This window comes from Anabrus simplex, chromosome 3 (assembly GCF_040414725.1).
Source record: "Anabrus simplex isolate iqAnaSimp1 chromosome 3, ASM4041472v1, whole genome shotgun sequence".
NCBI lineage: Eukaryota > Metazoa > Arthropoda > Insecta > Orthoptera > Tettigoniidae > Anabrus > Anabrus simplex.
In genome coordinates this window covers 99432649-99448687 of record NC_090267.1, presented here as the reverse complement: position 1 = coordinate 99448687, position 16039 = coordinate 99432649, and the positions used below count along the sequence as shown (strand labels likewise).

The 16039-nt window shown below is 40.4% G+C and overlaps 1 protein-coding gene across 1 annotated transcript in view; it reads right to left on the bottom strand.

Annotated features, from left to right (window-relative positions):
- Nrx-IV (neurexin-4) overlaps positions 1-16039 on the bottom strand; it is a 283385-nt gene that overhangs the window by 82973 nt on the left and 184373 nt on the right. Inside the window, exon 16 of the mRNA XM_067142634.2 lies at positions 5863-6033. Coding sequence (XP_066998735.1) covers positions 5863-6033 — 171 coding nt within the window. The remainder of the gene's footprint in view (positions 1-5862; positions 6034-16039) is intronic.

Here is a 16039-nt window from a genome sequence, read left to right as displayed (position 1 = left end):
ACGAGCAAAACTTTCCGGAAAGTCACACAGTAGCGCGGAATATCAAAAAGGCAGAGGCAACACAAAGAGAGAGCTGGAAATTGGCTTATATCGATATCAACATTTCTCAAGTTTGCTTGTGTAATGAATGCCACAAAAGAAATGGAAAAGCTTAAGAAAAGATCAAGAGATCCTAACTGGGATAGTACGGAAAACGTAAGCAATTGTAATTGAATCGGTGAGTTGAAAAGGGTACATAATCCAAAATCCTCACTTTTTAGGTGAAAGGAAAAACTGTTTTGTAGCTAAAAGAAAGATCTGATCAAAAAAATTTCTATTAGGCATTTATACATCTGCGTATTCAACTACAAAGTATGGAAATCATATTACATATGGTTTTCAAGTTATACCATTTTTTATGTCAAGGAAAATGTCCCTTGCATTCAAAAGTCTATTAAGCAGTAACACATTATTACACAAAAATACTCCCAACCATAATTTCTTTTGTAGTTATTCACTGTCATTCCGTCTGTCTAGCCTCCATAACCTCTAAATGGTGCATGTCTTCTACGTTTAAAATATCGTGAAGATCATCAACGTTGTCATCCATTCTTTCAATGTGGGTTCAATGTTAAATGGATAAGTCGAATATTTCACCACGATTATATACTGCAGACAGTAAATACCACGAAAATAAACTTCTCACTCGTTTCTTTTTCCGCTGCTCACTGCTCTATAATGCTTATACAAGCGCTCTGGTCTGTATAAGCAATTCAATGAATAACTATAACAGATGTATACACAGGAGGCTTATACACGGTTTATTATTAAAAAATGTCACATAAACACTTTACACTTCCGCCATTTACAAAATACACGCAGGTTCCTCACATGTGGTGCAAGTAGGGGCAAGAGATCTTTCTACGTCAATGCCCCGAACAAATAGCATTTAAAAAAAAAAAAAAAAAAGTAGTGATTAGGTTTGCTGCGTGAAAGGCCTACCACTCGACAGAGACAAATGACTGGCAGTAAGTTATTTTTCGTTCTTCTGTATTAATATTCGGCGGTGGCCACTACTTGTATCCGAGTGTATGTTTTTCACTTGCAATTCATGTACAGTCCGTTTTGTGTAAATGACGTTGATGACTCATCAGGCCAATTCTTGCATAGAACATGCGATCACATTTGGCAAACCTGAGATAAGGGGGTGGACGTGGTTGAGTTTGTCTGAGTTTTCTTCAAAGATGAGCCTCTGTTTGCAGTCTTCGGCGTTCAATTTCAAACTGCAATACAGCAGTGGATGTCATTGTGCGCCAGCGAGGGCGATCTTCAGCAAAAGTGTGCCAATTACTCTTCAAGGTTTTCTTGAGCTGATCCTTGTAGCATTTCAGAGGTGCATCACGTGGTCTCCTGGCAGAACTGAGTTCACTGTATAGTACCTGTCAGGGTAGCCTATTGTCATCCATGCGTTGGATATGACCAATCCATCTAAGCTGGTGACTTATGATGGAAGCTTCTATACTGTTCATCTGTGCCCTTTCAAGTACAACAACATTTCATCCCATTTGATATGACCAATCCATCTACAGTAAGCTGGTGACTTATGATGGAATCTTCTATACTGTTAATCTGTGCCCTTTCAAGTACAACAACATTTCCTCCCATTTGATATTCATGATGATCCTATGCTTCTGCTGGTGAAAACGTTCCAATTTCTTGACGTCACAGTGGTAGAGAGTCCATGTTTCACATCCATACAATAAAGTGGAGATGACAGTTTGGTACACCATCAATTTAGTGGATATATTTAGGTCTGTATTAGAAAAGACTTTGCGGGATAGACGTCCAAAAGCACAATGGGGAGCTCGTATTCTATTTTCTACATCCATCCCCGAGGTACGAGACGAGAGAATACTCCCAAGGTAGGGAAAGAAGTCTACTTGTTCCAGACATGTATCTGAGATGGTAATGTTGAAGTCTGACAAACTAGTTCCTGGAACAGGTTGTGCTAAAACCTTAGTTTTCTGAAAGTTGACAGATAGGCCAAAATGCTCATAAGCAGCCTTACGGCAATCAACTGACAATTGCAAGTCTTCTGGAGAATGAGCTGGAGTAGCATTATCATCTGCATATTGCAGTTCAGTAACCTGGGTGAGATGGACGAGTCTTTTAGAGTGGGGTCTCTACTGATTACAGGTACAAGGCAAACAGTGTAGGTACAAGCACAAAACCTTGCTTTAGTCCATTAGTAATAGGAAATTCTTCTGACACGTCGTTTTGATAGAGAACCTGACCAACCATATCATTATGAAGAGCCCGGACGAGTCCAACAAAATGTTCGGGGCAGCCAAACTGCCTTAACACCATCCACATAGCATCTCGAGGCACAGTATCAAAGGCATTTTCTAGGTCATAAAACACCAAGAACAAGGGTTTCTGTCGTTCTCTGCATTTTTCCTGCAACTGTCTTGCGCAGAAGATCATGTCAGTGGTACTCCAGGATGTGCGAAACCTCACACTGCGACTTGGGGAGTAACTTTTCAGATTGAGTTTGAAGCCGATTCAACAGGGTCCTGGCGAATATTTTACCTACTATAGAGAGCAGGGATATGCCATGCTAGTTACCACAAATGCTTCGATTACCCTTTTGAAGAGGGTGACTATGATAGAGTTCTTCATGTTGGCAGGTACGTATTTGGTTTCCCATATCCTTAGGATCAGAGAGAAGAGCCTCATTTTGAGAGTTAGACCTCCTTTAAGAATGAGTTCTAGAGGAATACTGTCCAGTCCAGGAGCCTTTCTAGGTTTGAGGCTGAGAAGAGCTTTCTTATAACCATGAAAGGTTGCATAGGATGTTGTGGGACATGCTGAAAAAAATTTTCAGCAGCAGTGGAACTGTGGTTTAAAAGTAAATTGAAGTGCTCTTTCCAGCGTCTCAGAATGTCTTGATTGTCTGTAAGAATGGTGGTGTCGCTGGCAACTTTCAAATTTCCCGATGAAGCGCGGACAAGACCATAAATCTGTTTTAGTCCAGCATAGAAATTTTGCAGGTCCCTGGCATCTGACAAGTTTTGTAGTTCTTTGGCTTTTTGTTGTCACCTAATTTTGGTCTGATATTTCTGCTTCAGCTCTTGAAAACGTGATCTCTTCAAATGAGAAGATGGATCTTGTACGGAGGATAAAAAGGCATTCCGCTTGGCATTGACGATGTTCATTATGGCTTCAATTATTATCATCAAACCAGTCATGTTTTTTTCCTTTTCTCAAAGCCAATAGCACATTCTGCTAATTGTTTGACTATTTTTTGTAGTGTGATCCATTCACAATCTATGTCATTATTGTTGACTGGGTTGTGTGACAAGTGGTTTAAAATTGAATTCTGGTATTCAGAGGCAACAGCCTCATTCTGAAGTTTAGTAGTGTTAAATTTTATTCTGGAAGGATGCATGAAATGGACACATGGTTTCTGATGGATAGTAATCCTGAGTTGACTAAGAAGAAGATTATGGTCTGTCCAACAGCCATCAATGCTTCTAGCAGTCTTTGTAATCAGAATATCTCTTCTGTCGCGTTGCCTGATAATGGCATAGTCAATGAAGTGCCCGTGCTTGGATCGAGGGTGCATCCATATAGTTTTGAAACGGTTGGGAAGTTGGAATTGTGTATTTGTGATAAACAGTTCATGTTCAGCACAAAGGCCAAGTGGTCATAGACCATTTGAATTGTGATTCCGAACACCTTGATTTCCCATGACATCTTCCCATACCTGGTTATCATTACCCACTCTACGTTAAAGTCACCAAGCAATAAGATCTTCTGCTGTAGGTATCTTGGTGAGAACTATGTTCAGATGTTGGTAAAACTATCTCATCTTTTAGAGTAGGAGTGTAGGCGGAAATAAATGTAATGGCACATGCAGGGTCATAAGACTTTCATTTGCTGCAGTTGGTGTGAGTTGATATTCATACACTAACTTTGTGTTGACTGCAAAACCAACACCATGAATACAATTTTCTCCTTCCTCCCTTGCTTTTCAAAAGAGGGTGTATCTGCTACTTGCTTCACCTGATAGTCTTGTTTCGCTCAGAGCAGCGATGTCAATGTTTAGCCTTGCTAGTTCATGGGTAATAACAGCTGTCCTTCTTTCGGGCCTATTATTATCCTTCAGGTCAAGTAGTGTTCTGACATTCCACGTACCTACAGTTAAAATTGTATTCTTCATTTTCAATTGATTTCGACCGCATGAATTGGGGCGACCCTTTGAGTGCGGTTTCCCAGACGGGTTTGAATGTGACTACAGATATTTAGCCCACATTTTCTAGGGCCTTCCCCCTTCAGGGTGAGCAGTGGTGATATTAAATAAGCCTGCCCAGTCACAGATGCAGGACCGGATTCCTGAGTAGTCACAAGGTCTCAGGGAGGCGGCCATCATACATCTGTACAATTTACAAACTTGATCGTATACATTCGTATTGATACAGTTAAAATTAAGAAACAATGTTAGGTTTTGGTCCACCCAATCAATACACATGACTTTACAAGTGAACTAATTAATTAAAAAACATAGAGAGACGAAACATGTCCCTAAATATATTTAATTTGCTTTTTAATTAAATAGTTAACTTGTAAAGTGATGTGTATTGATTAGGTGGATCAAAACCTAACACTGTTTCTTAGTTTCATCACACATCTATCACCAACATGCAGGTCCAGACTAGAAGCTCCCAGTTTCACCCAAAACCTGCTCCCACCATCCTTATCCCATTACTGTTGGACTTTTGAATAGCAAGTGAAACTGCCATTGGCATGACTTTGTTTAAGGTGGACTACAACTTGCCAGGAAGTGGCCCACACATTATGATTCCAGAGCCATTCACCGCGGCACATATAGTATGAGACATGCAGGATTAAGCACCAGAACTGCAACAAACTGCCACAGACTCCACAAAACTTGAGTTGCGCCTTTGTAGCCAGTACGTCTGGCATAGCCTCTTCCACTAGCACCGCCGTTTGGAACCAGGGTTATTATATCGGTTCCTCTTCCGCCTGCTTAACTGTTGGGCGATTTTGTACTTGTATTAATCCCCTGTACCTGGGCTGCCTCTTCCGCCATCTCCACTGTACCAAAGCACATGTTCTCCACCATAGATGCCGTTGAGGTCTTCACCCATAACCCAGGGCCCTCCATATTTATGAACCCCTGGAGAGAGTGCCCCAGTACTGTAAAGCCTCCAGAAACTGGGCTACCTGTTGGTCTGCGGGTTGTATTGGGTATTTCAACCAGCCCTACATACTGTAGGGGCCCCCTATCCGCCACCTGGGGACGCGCTCTGTAGGGGCCAGGTTTGCCTGGTTACTTATTGGAAGTCAACCCCACAATGAAACTGTATGTCCTACCCTTATCCTATTTCTCTACGGACTCAGGTATGAAGTGAAATAAATCTTGGTAGATGTCTTTATGACCGGATGCCCTTCCTGACATCAACTTCATCAGAGGAGTTAACGAGATGAAATGAATAACGTGACATAAGGGGAAATAAAACTGACATATTTACGCTCATGTAGGTCTAAAAGTCGTGTTCACCATTTATTGTTTTCTGTATTCTTTTTTAATTTAGAAGTACTGCCTTTCAATGAAGGTAGCCAGGAAGACTTAAGACTTAATATATACAACAATAAATTTGTTAAGGAATATTGTAGAATAAGCACATGTACAATTTATAGTTCTTTATAGCCAGAAGTCGTGACCACAGCATGATGGACCCCTCCCTGCTACTTTTGCAGCTATAAAAGTGAAGCAAAAAAGAGGGGGTCTAATACACAAGGAAGTACGGTATACATCTCACAAGTTGGTTCATGAATTTTATTATAATCTATACTTACCTACAATGGAAACCTTTATATAATCTGTTGGTCCTTTGCTATGAATGATCACAGCATTTTCAACAGTAGTTTTGAATTCCAAATAGATATCTCCATTGTGGCCAATATCAAAAGTTGGAAGATTAATGGAGGCATCAGAAATACGGAAAGTAACAACGTTTTCGAAGAGATCTGCAAACAGAAAGAAAAATATATGATGTTGCTGTCTCTTTAAACATTTCAAACAAAAGCAATTGGATGCATGCATTACTGGTATCCTGTTATTATCCTTTCATGTGCACCTTCTATCTTACAATTCACTGAACGGATAACATTACAGATGTACGAGAACCTTTTATTTATGGTTCTAACATGTTATCCACCAGATGGAGATGATGCCGATTATGATAACGATAACTACATAACTCAAAAGGACTCTTAAATGGGTCCACCCTGTCAGTATTTTCATCACATACATAAAAACAGTGCTACTGTACATCAATCATACATGTTTTGAGAAAATGACCCATTCCCTCCATCAGCAATTAAAATCTTAAAACATCCATACAAAAACCCAAACAACTTACAAATGATCCGACATTTGATATTCTAAAATTAGCTTTAAAAATGATATTCCTATTATTTTTATCTAGGTATTACTGTCCCAAGTTGCTGTAATGTCCTCCTTGAAGTTATGATATGTGACGCAAACACCAACAAAGTTTTATGACAAGAAATGGTTGGCCCATTACACATCTTAAAGTATTGTCAAATGGCCATTCCAAATGATATCAACTTTCATAGCATGACACAGACGACCACACATTTACATTGTATAGGGCAGAAGTGTTGAAATTTCATAGCGGGCCAATAAGACCTCAATTCATTTTCAAGGACATAAGCATTTGCGATAATGTTATTTTAACATATGTAAACTGACATCTGCAGTCCTATAAGACTGTTTCACTGGTGTTTGTGTCCGGCTCCATGGCTAAATGGTTAGCGTGCTGGCCTCTGATCACAGGGATCCCGGGTTCGATTCCCGGCAGGGTCGGGAAATTTAACCATCATTGGTTAAATTATGATAATTATGATAATAATTGTACAGGCCGGTACACCTCCACGCCGCTTATTTAAAATTTGCGCCAGTTGAAACTCCTCTGCTGGAGGAAGTCTGAACCTTATCTACGGTATTAATTTTCTACTTTCTCAGAAGATGTCACTACCTGGAAATTTTGGAGTTTTTGAACTGTGTCATTTTCGACGTATTTTTGTTTTGCTTGTAATAAGAAGTGTGAACTTTCTCTTCTAGAGGACACTACTGAAGATTAACAATAGTGCACCCTAGTGCGGAGTGAAAGAACTGTTTTTTTGGAGAAAATTTAATTTCAAAAGTTTGTTCTTTGCTAAATTTCCTTCAGTCATTGTTTAAGTTGGCAATATTAACCCTTTCTTTCCCCTTGTTTTGAATTTAGCCAATCCCGAATTTCTTGAATTAATTTTCCACCAATTATGTGTTTCTTCTTCATATTGTGTAGGGGTTTTCTTGGTTAGCCAATAAAGTTTTTGTGGGAGGGTGTTCTCATTCCCCTAACGCCTCGAACTTTCCGGAGAGTATATAAACTGCTGATTTTAGGGTCTCTGGGCCACTTCTGTTCCATCCTTTCGTGTGTAAAGTACATAGCAGGGGGCGGGAAGCGCCTCTTTCTTCGGCGGCAGTCAACAACCAGGTAATGGCCGATTAATTACTTCTTTTCTTGCTTGCTCAGCAGTTTAACTCTCGGGGCGGGTCCGAAGTTTTTCCATTATGTAACCTTCCTTAAAATGTAAAGAAACTTGTATCTATTCTATCTTTTAAACTACATATTGGGACAGAGAGTGCTTAACCCTCTCGAGCTCCCACTCATATTGTTTTGAGGTGAACTTATTTTCTCAACCTATTCTTCCTTAACATTATGTAAATTTGTTTCTTTTCTAAAGTCACCTCGGTAGTATGGGATTAGCCCTTGCATCAGTGGCCTAGAGCCAAATTAGGTTTTGAAACAAATACATTAGGAGTGCAGATCGCCTCCTCTCAAATTGTTATTTTAGAGGTCATGTAATTACCCTTTTTTTCATTTAATAGACCTCAGTAGGTTGGGTATGTTACCCCTGTGTCTATGTCCTGAGAGGACAACTTGAAGGTGGAGTTTGGTGTGGCCTTTGAGAGGCTTAAAGTTTGAGAGCGTGTGGCTCTTTCTTGAAAATTAAGTGTTGTATGCCTCGAGGAGGCTTTTCTGTGTAATTTGGAGCAAGTGCTCTTGAACATGAATGGGGTTTTCTGCTCCTCTGGTAAAACTTATTTTGGAGTGAAGTTGGGCTAATTGCCCTAGAAGTGTGAATTCGGGGCGCGAAGCCCAAAGCCTGTAAATATTGCAACTACCTTTTTTTGACTTGCTACTCTGTACCTGCCATGCTTGTTATTTCTTTATTTTGAAAAGAAAATATAACCTTGTTAAATTTTAAATTAATTTTACTTTCGTAGCTTGAGACCTGTTCACCACCCCGCACCTTCTTTCACGCATAACTACCACAAAAACACGGTAACAAGTGGTAACAGAGCGTGGTTGAATGGGTCTCATTTTAGCCCCTTTTGACGGCTAAACATTGTTTTGTTCCGAACTCTAACCATTTTCTCAGTTGCTGGAATTTTTTGAGTTTTTCAAAATTGTTCTGTTATCATGCCCGGCCCTCGCGATGTTCTCCATCTTAACTATTTGCGCAAGGAGGAGTTGATCAATGAATTGACTATTAGAAATGTGCAATCTGGAGGCACGGTTGCGGTAGACACAAACAAGCTTAGAGAGTCCCTTGATTTGCCCATTTCCATCCCCACCTTGGGAGAGAAAGAAATTGACGACTCTCTTTCCACGATCGTCGAGAATATTACTGGGCTAGCATCTGTAGTTAGTTTTTTTGATGAAAATGATCCTTCTCCTAATCAAATTAAGCGTGTGCAAGCCAGGCTGTTTCATTTTTCAAATAGAGTTAACGATCTGTTATCTCTAAAGTTGAATGACGTTCAGAAGAAGGAAGCTAGTATGCTGCTTGAAAATATTTCTGAATTATCTAGCAAGGTCACTCAATTGTTAACTGGGGAGGTTCCTCCCAAAAGCGATCTACCCACCACAGTGAATGTAGGTAGCGAGGAAGAGCCTCCTAAGGGAGAAGTAAATAGGAAAACCATCGCTGCTCAAACAACCTCTGCCCCATTGGACGAGTCTGAACGCCGTAACTCATTAAATAATGTACGTTCTGAATTAACTTCCTTGCCACTGAAACCTTTACCTACTATGTCACCCGGGTTCAGCAGTTTGCCTCATCCATTGGCAATGTTGCTCAGAGGTATCTCTAAGTTTTCCGTTAATACCACCAGTGAAGTAATTTCCTTTTTAAGATTTTTAGTTGAATTTCAGGATCATGCCCTTGTGTTTTCTCTTTCTCCATGTCAAATTTTGCAAATCATCTATCCTTATGCAATTGGTATTCTCTCTGACAAAATAGTAAGAGCCATAGCCGAACAGTCATCTATTGAAGATTTTCATGCACACCTGCTTGCAAATTTTATTCCCGCCCGCGCGAGGTCATCTCTGATTCAGAAGTACTATTATCGAGTACAGAGATTGGATGAAAATCTGGCTGATTTCATACAAGACATTAAGTTTTATACTAGGGTGTTTGCCCTTCATTTTCCTGAAGATCAGATTGTACAGGCTATTGTAGAAGGAATTTCACCACCCTATAGGTCATATTTGTGTTTCGCGGCGTGCCCGCAAACTTTCTCTGAACTTGAAGCGTTGGCCGTCTCAGCGGAAGGAGTGAGATACGCCGATTCCTTGCGTGTCGCGAAAGAACCCCCGCCTTCATTTAGTAATACTCGGCCTCCACCTCGCCGATCAGTCACACCTCGTAAATGTTATGCTTGCGGGTCGCCTGACCATCTTCGCAATAAGTGTCCACTGATCAAGTCTAGTAGGGCAAATAATGGAGCTGGTTCATCCCAAGGCTGTTTTAAATGTGGGGCTTTCTCACATATCGCCAAGAATTGCCCAAACTCAAATAGCACCCCCTCCTGCTCAACTTCTGGTGCAAATTCCACCAATGCCAATAATAAAATGTGGGTTTCGGCTGAGTCGACTAATTCTGCTTCCCAAGGCTCAGCCCCTGGCAAAAAGGTCGTGAATTCAGGGAACGTTCAATTTGCAAATCCATCTTTCGAATGCCCCAAAGAATGTCTTAGGATTGCGGCGGATACCCCCGCACCTGTTCCTTTTCTTAAGATTGAGTTAAATAACGAGCCTATAACCGCTCTATTAGATTCAGGCAGTGTTTGTTCAATTATTTCGGACCAATGGTATTCAAAGTTGAAGTCTGTTTGTAAATTACCTGACTATGGCTCATCTACTGTTCAATATGTTTCGGCTAATTCATCTCCATTAGAAATTCTAGGTTCTGTACAGGTCAAAATTCGTATTTTTAAATTTACATGGAAAACCAAACTGTTTGTGGCTAAGCACTTGTCTTGCCCCATCATACTGGGAGCGGACTTCATTTCTCACACTGGTCTTGTGCTCGATCTTCAGAGTAAGTCGTGCACATTCAAATTTGCGTCCAATTGTAAAATTCCCTTGTTAAAGTGTAATTCTGTATCATGTTCATCTATTTCGCCTACCCAGGACGAGATGTTGTTAGACCTTAGACATCTACCTGAGGAGCAGGCTGATAGTATTCGTAAATTATGTCAGTCATTTCCAGAGGTGTTCTCGGATACTCTTGGTGTTACTGACCTTATTGAATACAAAATTGAGGTCACGGATTCGATTCCTGTCCGTTTTCCACCTTATAGGCTATCTCCACCTAAAATGAAGGCTCTGAAAGAAATCATCGATCAGATGTTGAAGGATGGTATTATTAGGCCCTCTAAGTCGGCGTATTCGTCACCTATTTTTCTAGTCCCGAAACCCCAAGGAGGCTTCAGGCTTGTCATTGATTATAGGGCTCTCAATCGGAAGGTGGTGTTGCAATTCGTGCCCCTTCCTGACCTTCATTCTTGTTTTTCATGGTTTCGTAAGGCCAAGTTCTTTACTATCTTGGACTTGAATCAGGCCTATAATCAAATTCCCCTTGCCGAAGAGTCTAAACATCTTACAGCGTTTGCCATGGACTGAAACTTGTATGAATACAACCCCGTGCCGTTCGGGCTCCCCACGGGAGCAGCTGTACTCACTAGGCTACTAGATAGGGTCTTCTCCGACATCAAATTTGAGTACTTATATCACTACTTGGATGATGTCGTCGTATTTTCAGAGACTTTTGAAGAACATCTAGATCATCTGCGAGAAGTTCTCGATCGCCTTTACAATTATAAAGACATAATTTTTTAAGCTTACACAGTGGTGAGATCTTAATAAGTTGTCCTACTAAGAATGAGAAAATAGCAGCATAGATGTCAATCCATGTAGGAAGCAGGTAATATCCTTATAATTGATGTGCTCATGTCTTATTTCTTGGAATCTGCCAATATTTCCCATAAAGTTTCCAAAAATAAACGTTCAGAGTGTGGGTAGTAGTGTGGGTAGTAAGGGTGAACTTCACAGCCCTACTCTGACATTGCCCCCTTCCAGTATCCTATCCATACCTCTTCTGATTTGCTGTTATGTTAATTCCTAATCCTTCCCATTAACCTAGATTAGAACCTTGAATAATAATAATAATAATAATAATAATAATAATAATAATAATAATAATAATAAAGCTTTTCAAAATCAGATATCCATAGTGGCCCTGCAGGAAACAAGGTACCCAGATGAAGAGATTTTTGAATCTGAAGGCTACAGATTTTTCAAGAGCAAAGCCCAAAGAGGAATCCTCAATGGAGCTGTGATGCTTGGAACCGCGTTTGCTGTTAGAACTAAGATCCTTAAATCGGTTGCAAATTTCGAACCTGTCTATACTCACAATTAAATGCGCGAACAAAACCTACGCCCTAGTTAACGCACATGCTCCTACAAACGATAAGAACAAATCTGATCCAGATGAAGTTGATAATTTCTGGGACCTACTGGATGAAAAATTGAACAAAATCCCCAAACACCATGTCAAGCTTCTTTTGGGTGACTTCAATGCCCAACTAGGTCGTGAGCAGAAGTACAAGAAAGTTATAGGAAATTACCCTGCTCACAAAAGAACCAATCCCAACGGCAAAAGACTGGTGACCATTTGTGAAAATCACAACCTGCAGGTCATGTCGACCCACTTTCGCCATCTACCCAGAAAGCAAATGACTTGGCGTTCTCCCGTCCAAGCTCTCGGAGAGTTCCAAATTGATCATGTTGCGATCTCCAGGAGAAACAGCCCTGAGATTATGAATGTCAAGGTAAAGAAAGGCATCAATGTGGCCTCAGATCATTATATGCCTCTTATCAAATTCAAACCAATTCCCGCAAACACAAGGAAGACAACCAAACAGATCACACGCTTCGACAATGATAAACTTCGGCAAAGGGTCGAGGAGTTCCAGGAGAAGGCTAGACCAAATGACTGTGACTTTAACAACGCCAAAAGTCTCCTTGTTGAGGCCGCCAAAGACGTTGCAGAAATCAAGAGAAGCAAAAAGCATGCCTGGTGGAATAGTACCTGTGAATCAGTCCTCCAAGAAAGACTCAATGCGTGGAAACAGTACAACTCTACAAAATCAGAAAATAATTGGGAAACCTACAAAACCCAACGTGCCCAAGCAGCTAGGGTGTTCAGAACTGAGAAACATAAATACGAAAAATCTCTCATTGAAAAGATAGAACAAAACGTTAGGAAGAATGAAAGCAGAGAGTACTACAGAGCCTTCAAACGCAAACTCACTGGCTATAAACCACCATCTCTATGCTTTGAGCGAACGGATGGCACACTGGCGACGTCAAATGAAGAAAATTGTAGCATTCTGGCAGATTACTTCAAGAATTTACTTAATTGCTCTAAACCGCAAAGCCCCATCGAGACCAAGGAACCCTTACTCAGGTACCCAGATCCCAGACCCGCGACAGAGATGAAATCAAGCGCCACATTGCCCGTCTCAAAAATAACAAAGCGCCGGGGGAAGACTCAGTAGTAGCAGAACTATGGAAATATGCCCCAGAAGAATCACTTGATATCTTGCAAAAGCAAATAGAAGAAATTTGGAACAAGGAGACCCTACCCGAAGATTGGAAAATAGCTTTGATCCATCCATTACACAAAAAAGGCAGCATGAAGAACATCAACAACTACAGAGGGATATCTTTGCTACCCGTGACTTACAAAATTCTATCACTTGCCATCCTGGAGTGTTTGGAAGCACAAGTCGAACATCAAATAGGTGAATGCCAAGGAGGGTTCAGAAAAGGTCGCTCAACAGCTGAACAGATCCAAAATCCCAAAACGATCATCAGATATTGTACACTAAGGTCCAAGCAGTATGTGTCTGTCTTTGTGGACTTTAAGAAAGCATACGACTCCATTGACCGGGAAGTCCTGCTAAACATCTTAAATGTATTTGGAGTTGATTTGAAACTGCTGGCATTAATTAGAGCCACCCTGACCGATACAAAATCCAAGGTGCAGTTCCACGGATGTCTCTCGCATTCCTTTGACATCAAAACAGGAGTCCAGGTGATGGGCTATCCCCGATACTCTTCAACTGTGTTCTTGAGAAGATCATCAGAACCTGGCGGGTGAGATTACAGGAAACCAACTACAGTCCATTGAGAATAGGAACCAAATCCAAGGGGATCACAACAGACTGCTTAGCATTTGCCGATGATATTGCTGTTCTCTCAACCGACATAGAAACCGCTAGAGCTCAAGTTGAAATTTTAAAGGAAATTGCCGAACAAACTGGTTTGCAGATATCGTTTGAGAAAACAGAAGTAATGACTAACATCAAAGAGGCTCCACCAAAACTCCATACAAAATACGGGGACATCACCCGAGTAGACAAATTCAAATACCTGGGTGAGATCATCATGAAAAATGGACTGGACAAAGAAGGACTTCAGGAGCGAGTACGCAAACTGAAAATAGCCTACCAAACATCCCGCACAATCTACAACAAAAAAATGCCTTTCCCAAAACACCAAGATACGTCACTATGAAACAGTTCTGAAGCCAGTAGTTCTATATGCAGCCGAAACCTTGTCTCTAAATGCCGCTAAAGGACTCCTTGAAGAACTGGAGAAAAGAGAACGCAAAATTGTGAGAGGAATCTTGGGACCAAAGTACAGAAATGGAATCCATCAAAAGAGATCCAACAAGGAAGTCTACAGCAAAATAGAGAAAATTACCGACACAATCAGAAAAAGACGGGCACGATTTTACGGTCATCTGAAAAGAATGGACGGAAGAAAGTTAACTAAAGAAATCTCACTTTTTTGATTCAAACCACAATTCCCTGGTTTAGAAATACCAAAGAAGACCTGCAAATGCTACATATCTCAGCTGAAGACGCCTCTAACAGAGATCTCTTCCGCAAGAAAATATTGACGAACGGGCTAAACCGAGACGAGCAACCGAAGAGAAGACACGGTGCCCCTTGGACAGAGGAGCGTAAGTAGGCCCACTCGCAAAGAATGAGGGAAATTTGGACTCTAAAGAAGGCCAAGTTCAGTGTCAAATGCAACAAGACTTAACGTGGTCCTTGATGGCCCCAGCGAATTATATATATATATATAAAATAATAATAATAATAATAATAATAATAATAATAATAATAATAATAATAATAATAATAATAATAATAATAATAATAGTACCGGTTGGTACACCTATACGCCGCACATTTGAATTTTCCGTCTTAACTGAATTAATTCAACCGTTTATCAGAAGATGTCACTGTGTTAATTTCAAATTGTTTTTGTTTACTAATTATCAAGAAGTGTGGACATTCTCTCATAGATGTCTCTACCAAAAACTATGATCATGCACCCTGGTGCAAAGTGAAGGAACTTTTCTTGAAGATATTTTGTATTCATAAGTTTGTTCTTTACTAAATGTTGTTCTTTCATTTGTGGGTTGACAATATTAATCTTTCTTTCCACCAGTTTTGAATTTAGCCAATCGTAAATTTCTGTAATTAATTTTTGACCAATTGGGTCTTTCTTCTCCAATTTTGATGTGTAACCTTTAGTCAGGCAATAAAATGTAGTGGGTGTGGCTGTTTTATCCATGAAAGGTCTCGAATCTTTCACGAAGGTATAAAAACTGCTGATTTTCTTGTCTCTCAGCCACTTCAACAACATCTAGCTTAGTGTATGGAAGGATAGCAGGGGGCGGGTAGCGCTTCTTCCTTCGGGCAGCAGCTCTTCAACGAAGGTAATGGCCTTTTAACATCTTTATTTCTTGCTAGCTCAGCAGTTTAACCCTCGGGGAAGGTCCGAAACCTTTTTAATGTAACCTAACTATCTAAAAATGTAACTTAGTGCCGGCTTATGTAAAATTTTCTTATTACTTTAACTGTAAATCGGGGATAGAGAGTGCATTACCCTCTCGAGATCCCCTTCATTTTCGATTTGAGGTGACTATGTTTTCATAACCGATTTTCTACTTTTAATGTATTAAAATTTTCTTATACGAGTCACCTCCCTAGCTTGGGAATAGCCCCTGTGTCATAGGCCTAGTGCCCCTTACGTTTTATAAGGTTTCATGTACGAGCGCAAGCAACGCCTCCATTCATCTTGGTATATTGGGCCATTTAATTAACCTATTATTTTTCTTTTAAGGCTCTGCAGGCTGGGTACGAGATACCCCTGTCTAATTCTCGTAAGTTGTGCCTCGATGGCAAGTGATTGTAAAGCATTGTATTGCCTTTAATAGGCTTGAAAGATTGAGAGCGGGTCAGCTCTTTATGGTGTTTTGAAAGGTGCCTCTAGGAGGCTTGACATTAATAGGTGGGAGCAAGTGCTCCATGTAATTAGGGGTTTTCTGCCCTTTGGTAATTTGTGGTTGTGAGCTGAGAGCTCAGAAATTATAAACTTGGGGCTCGAAGCCCAGATCTTGTAATGATTCCCTAAAACTTGTGATTTCGTTGTACCTGATTTTGGCTTGTTGGTGATATGAAAATTGTTAAGTTCTGAAAATATAACCTTTATGAAAATGTTAATTCATCTTTCGGACTTGTAGTTAGACCCAT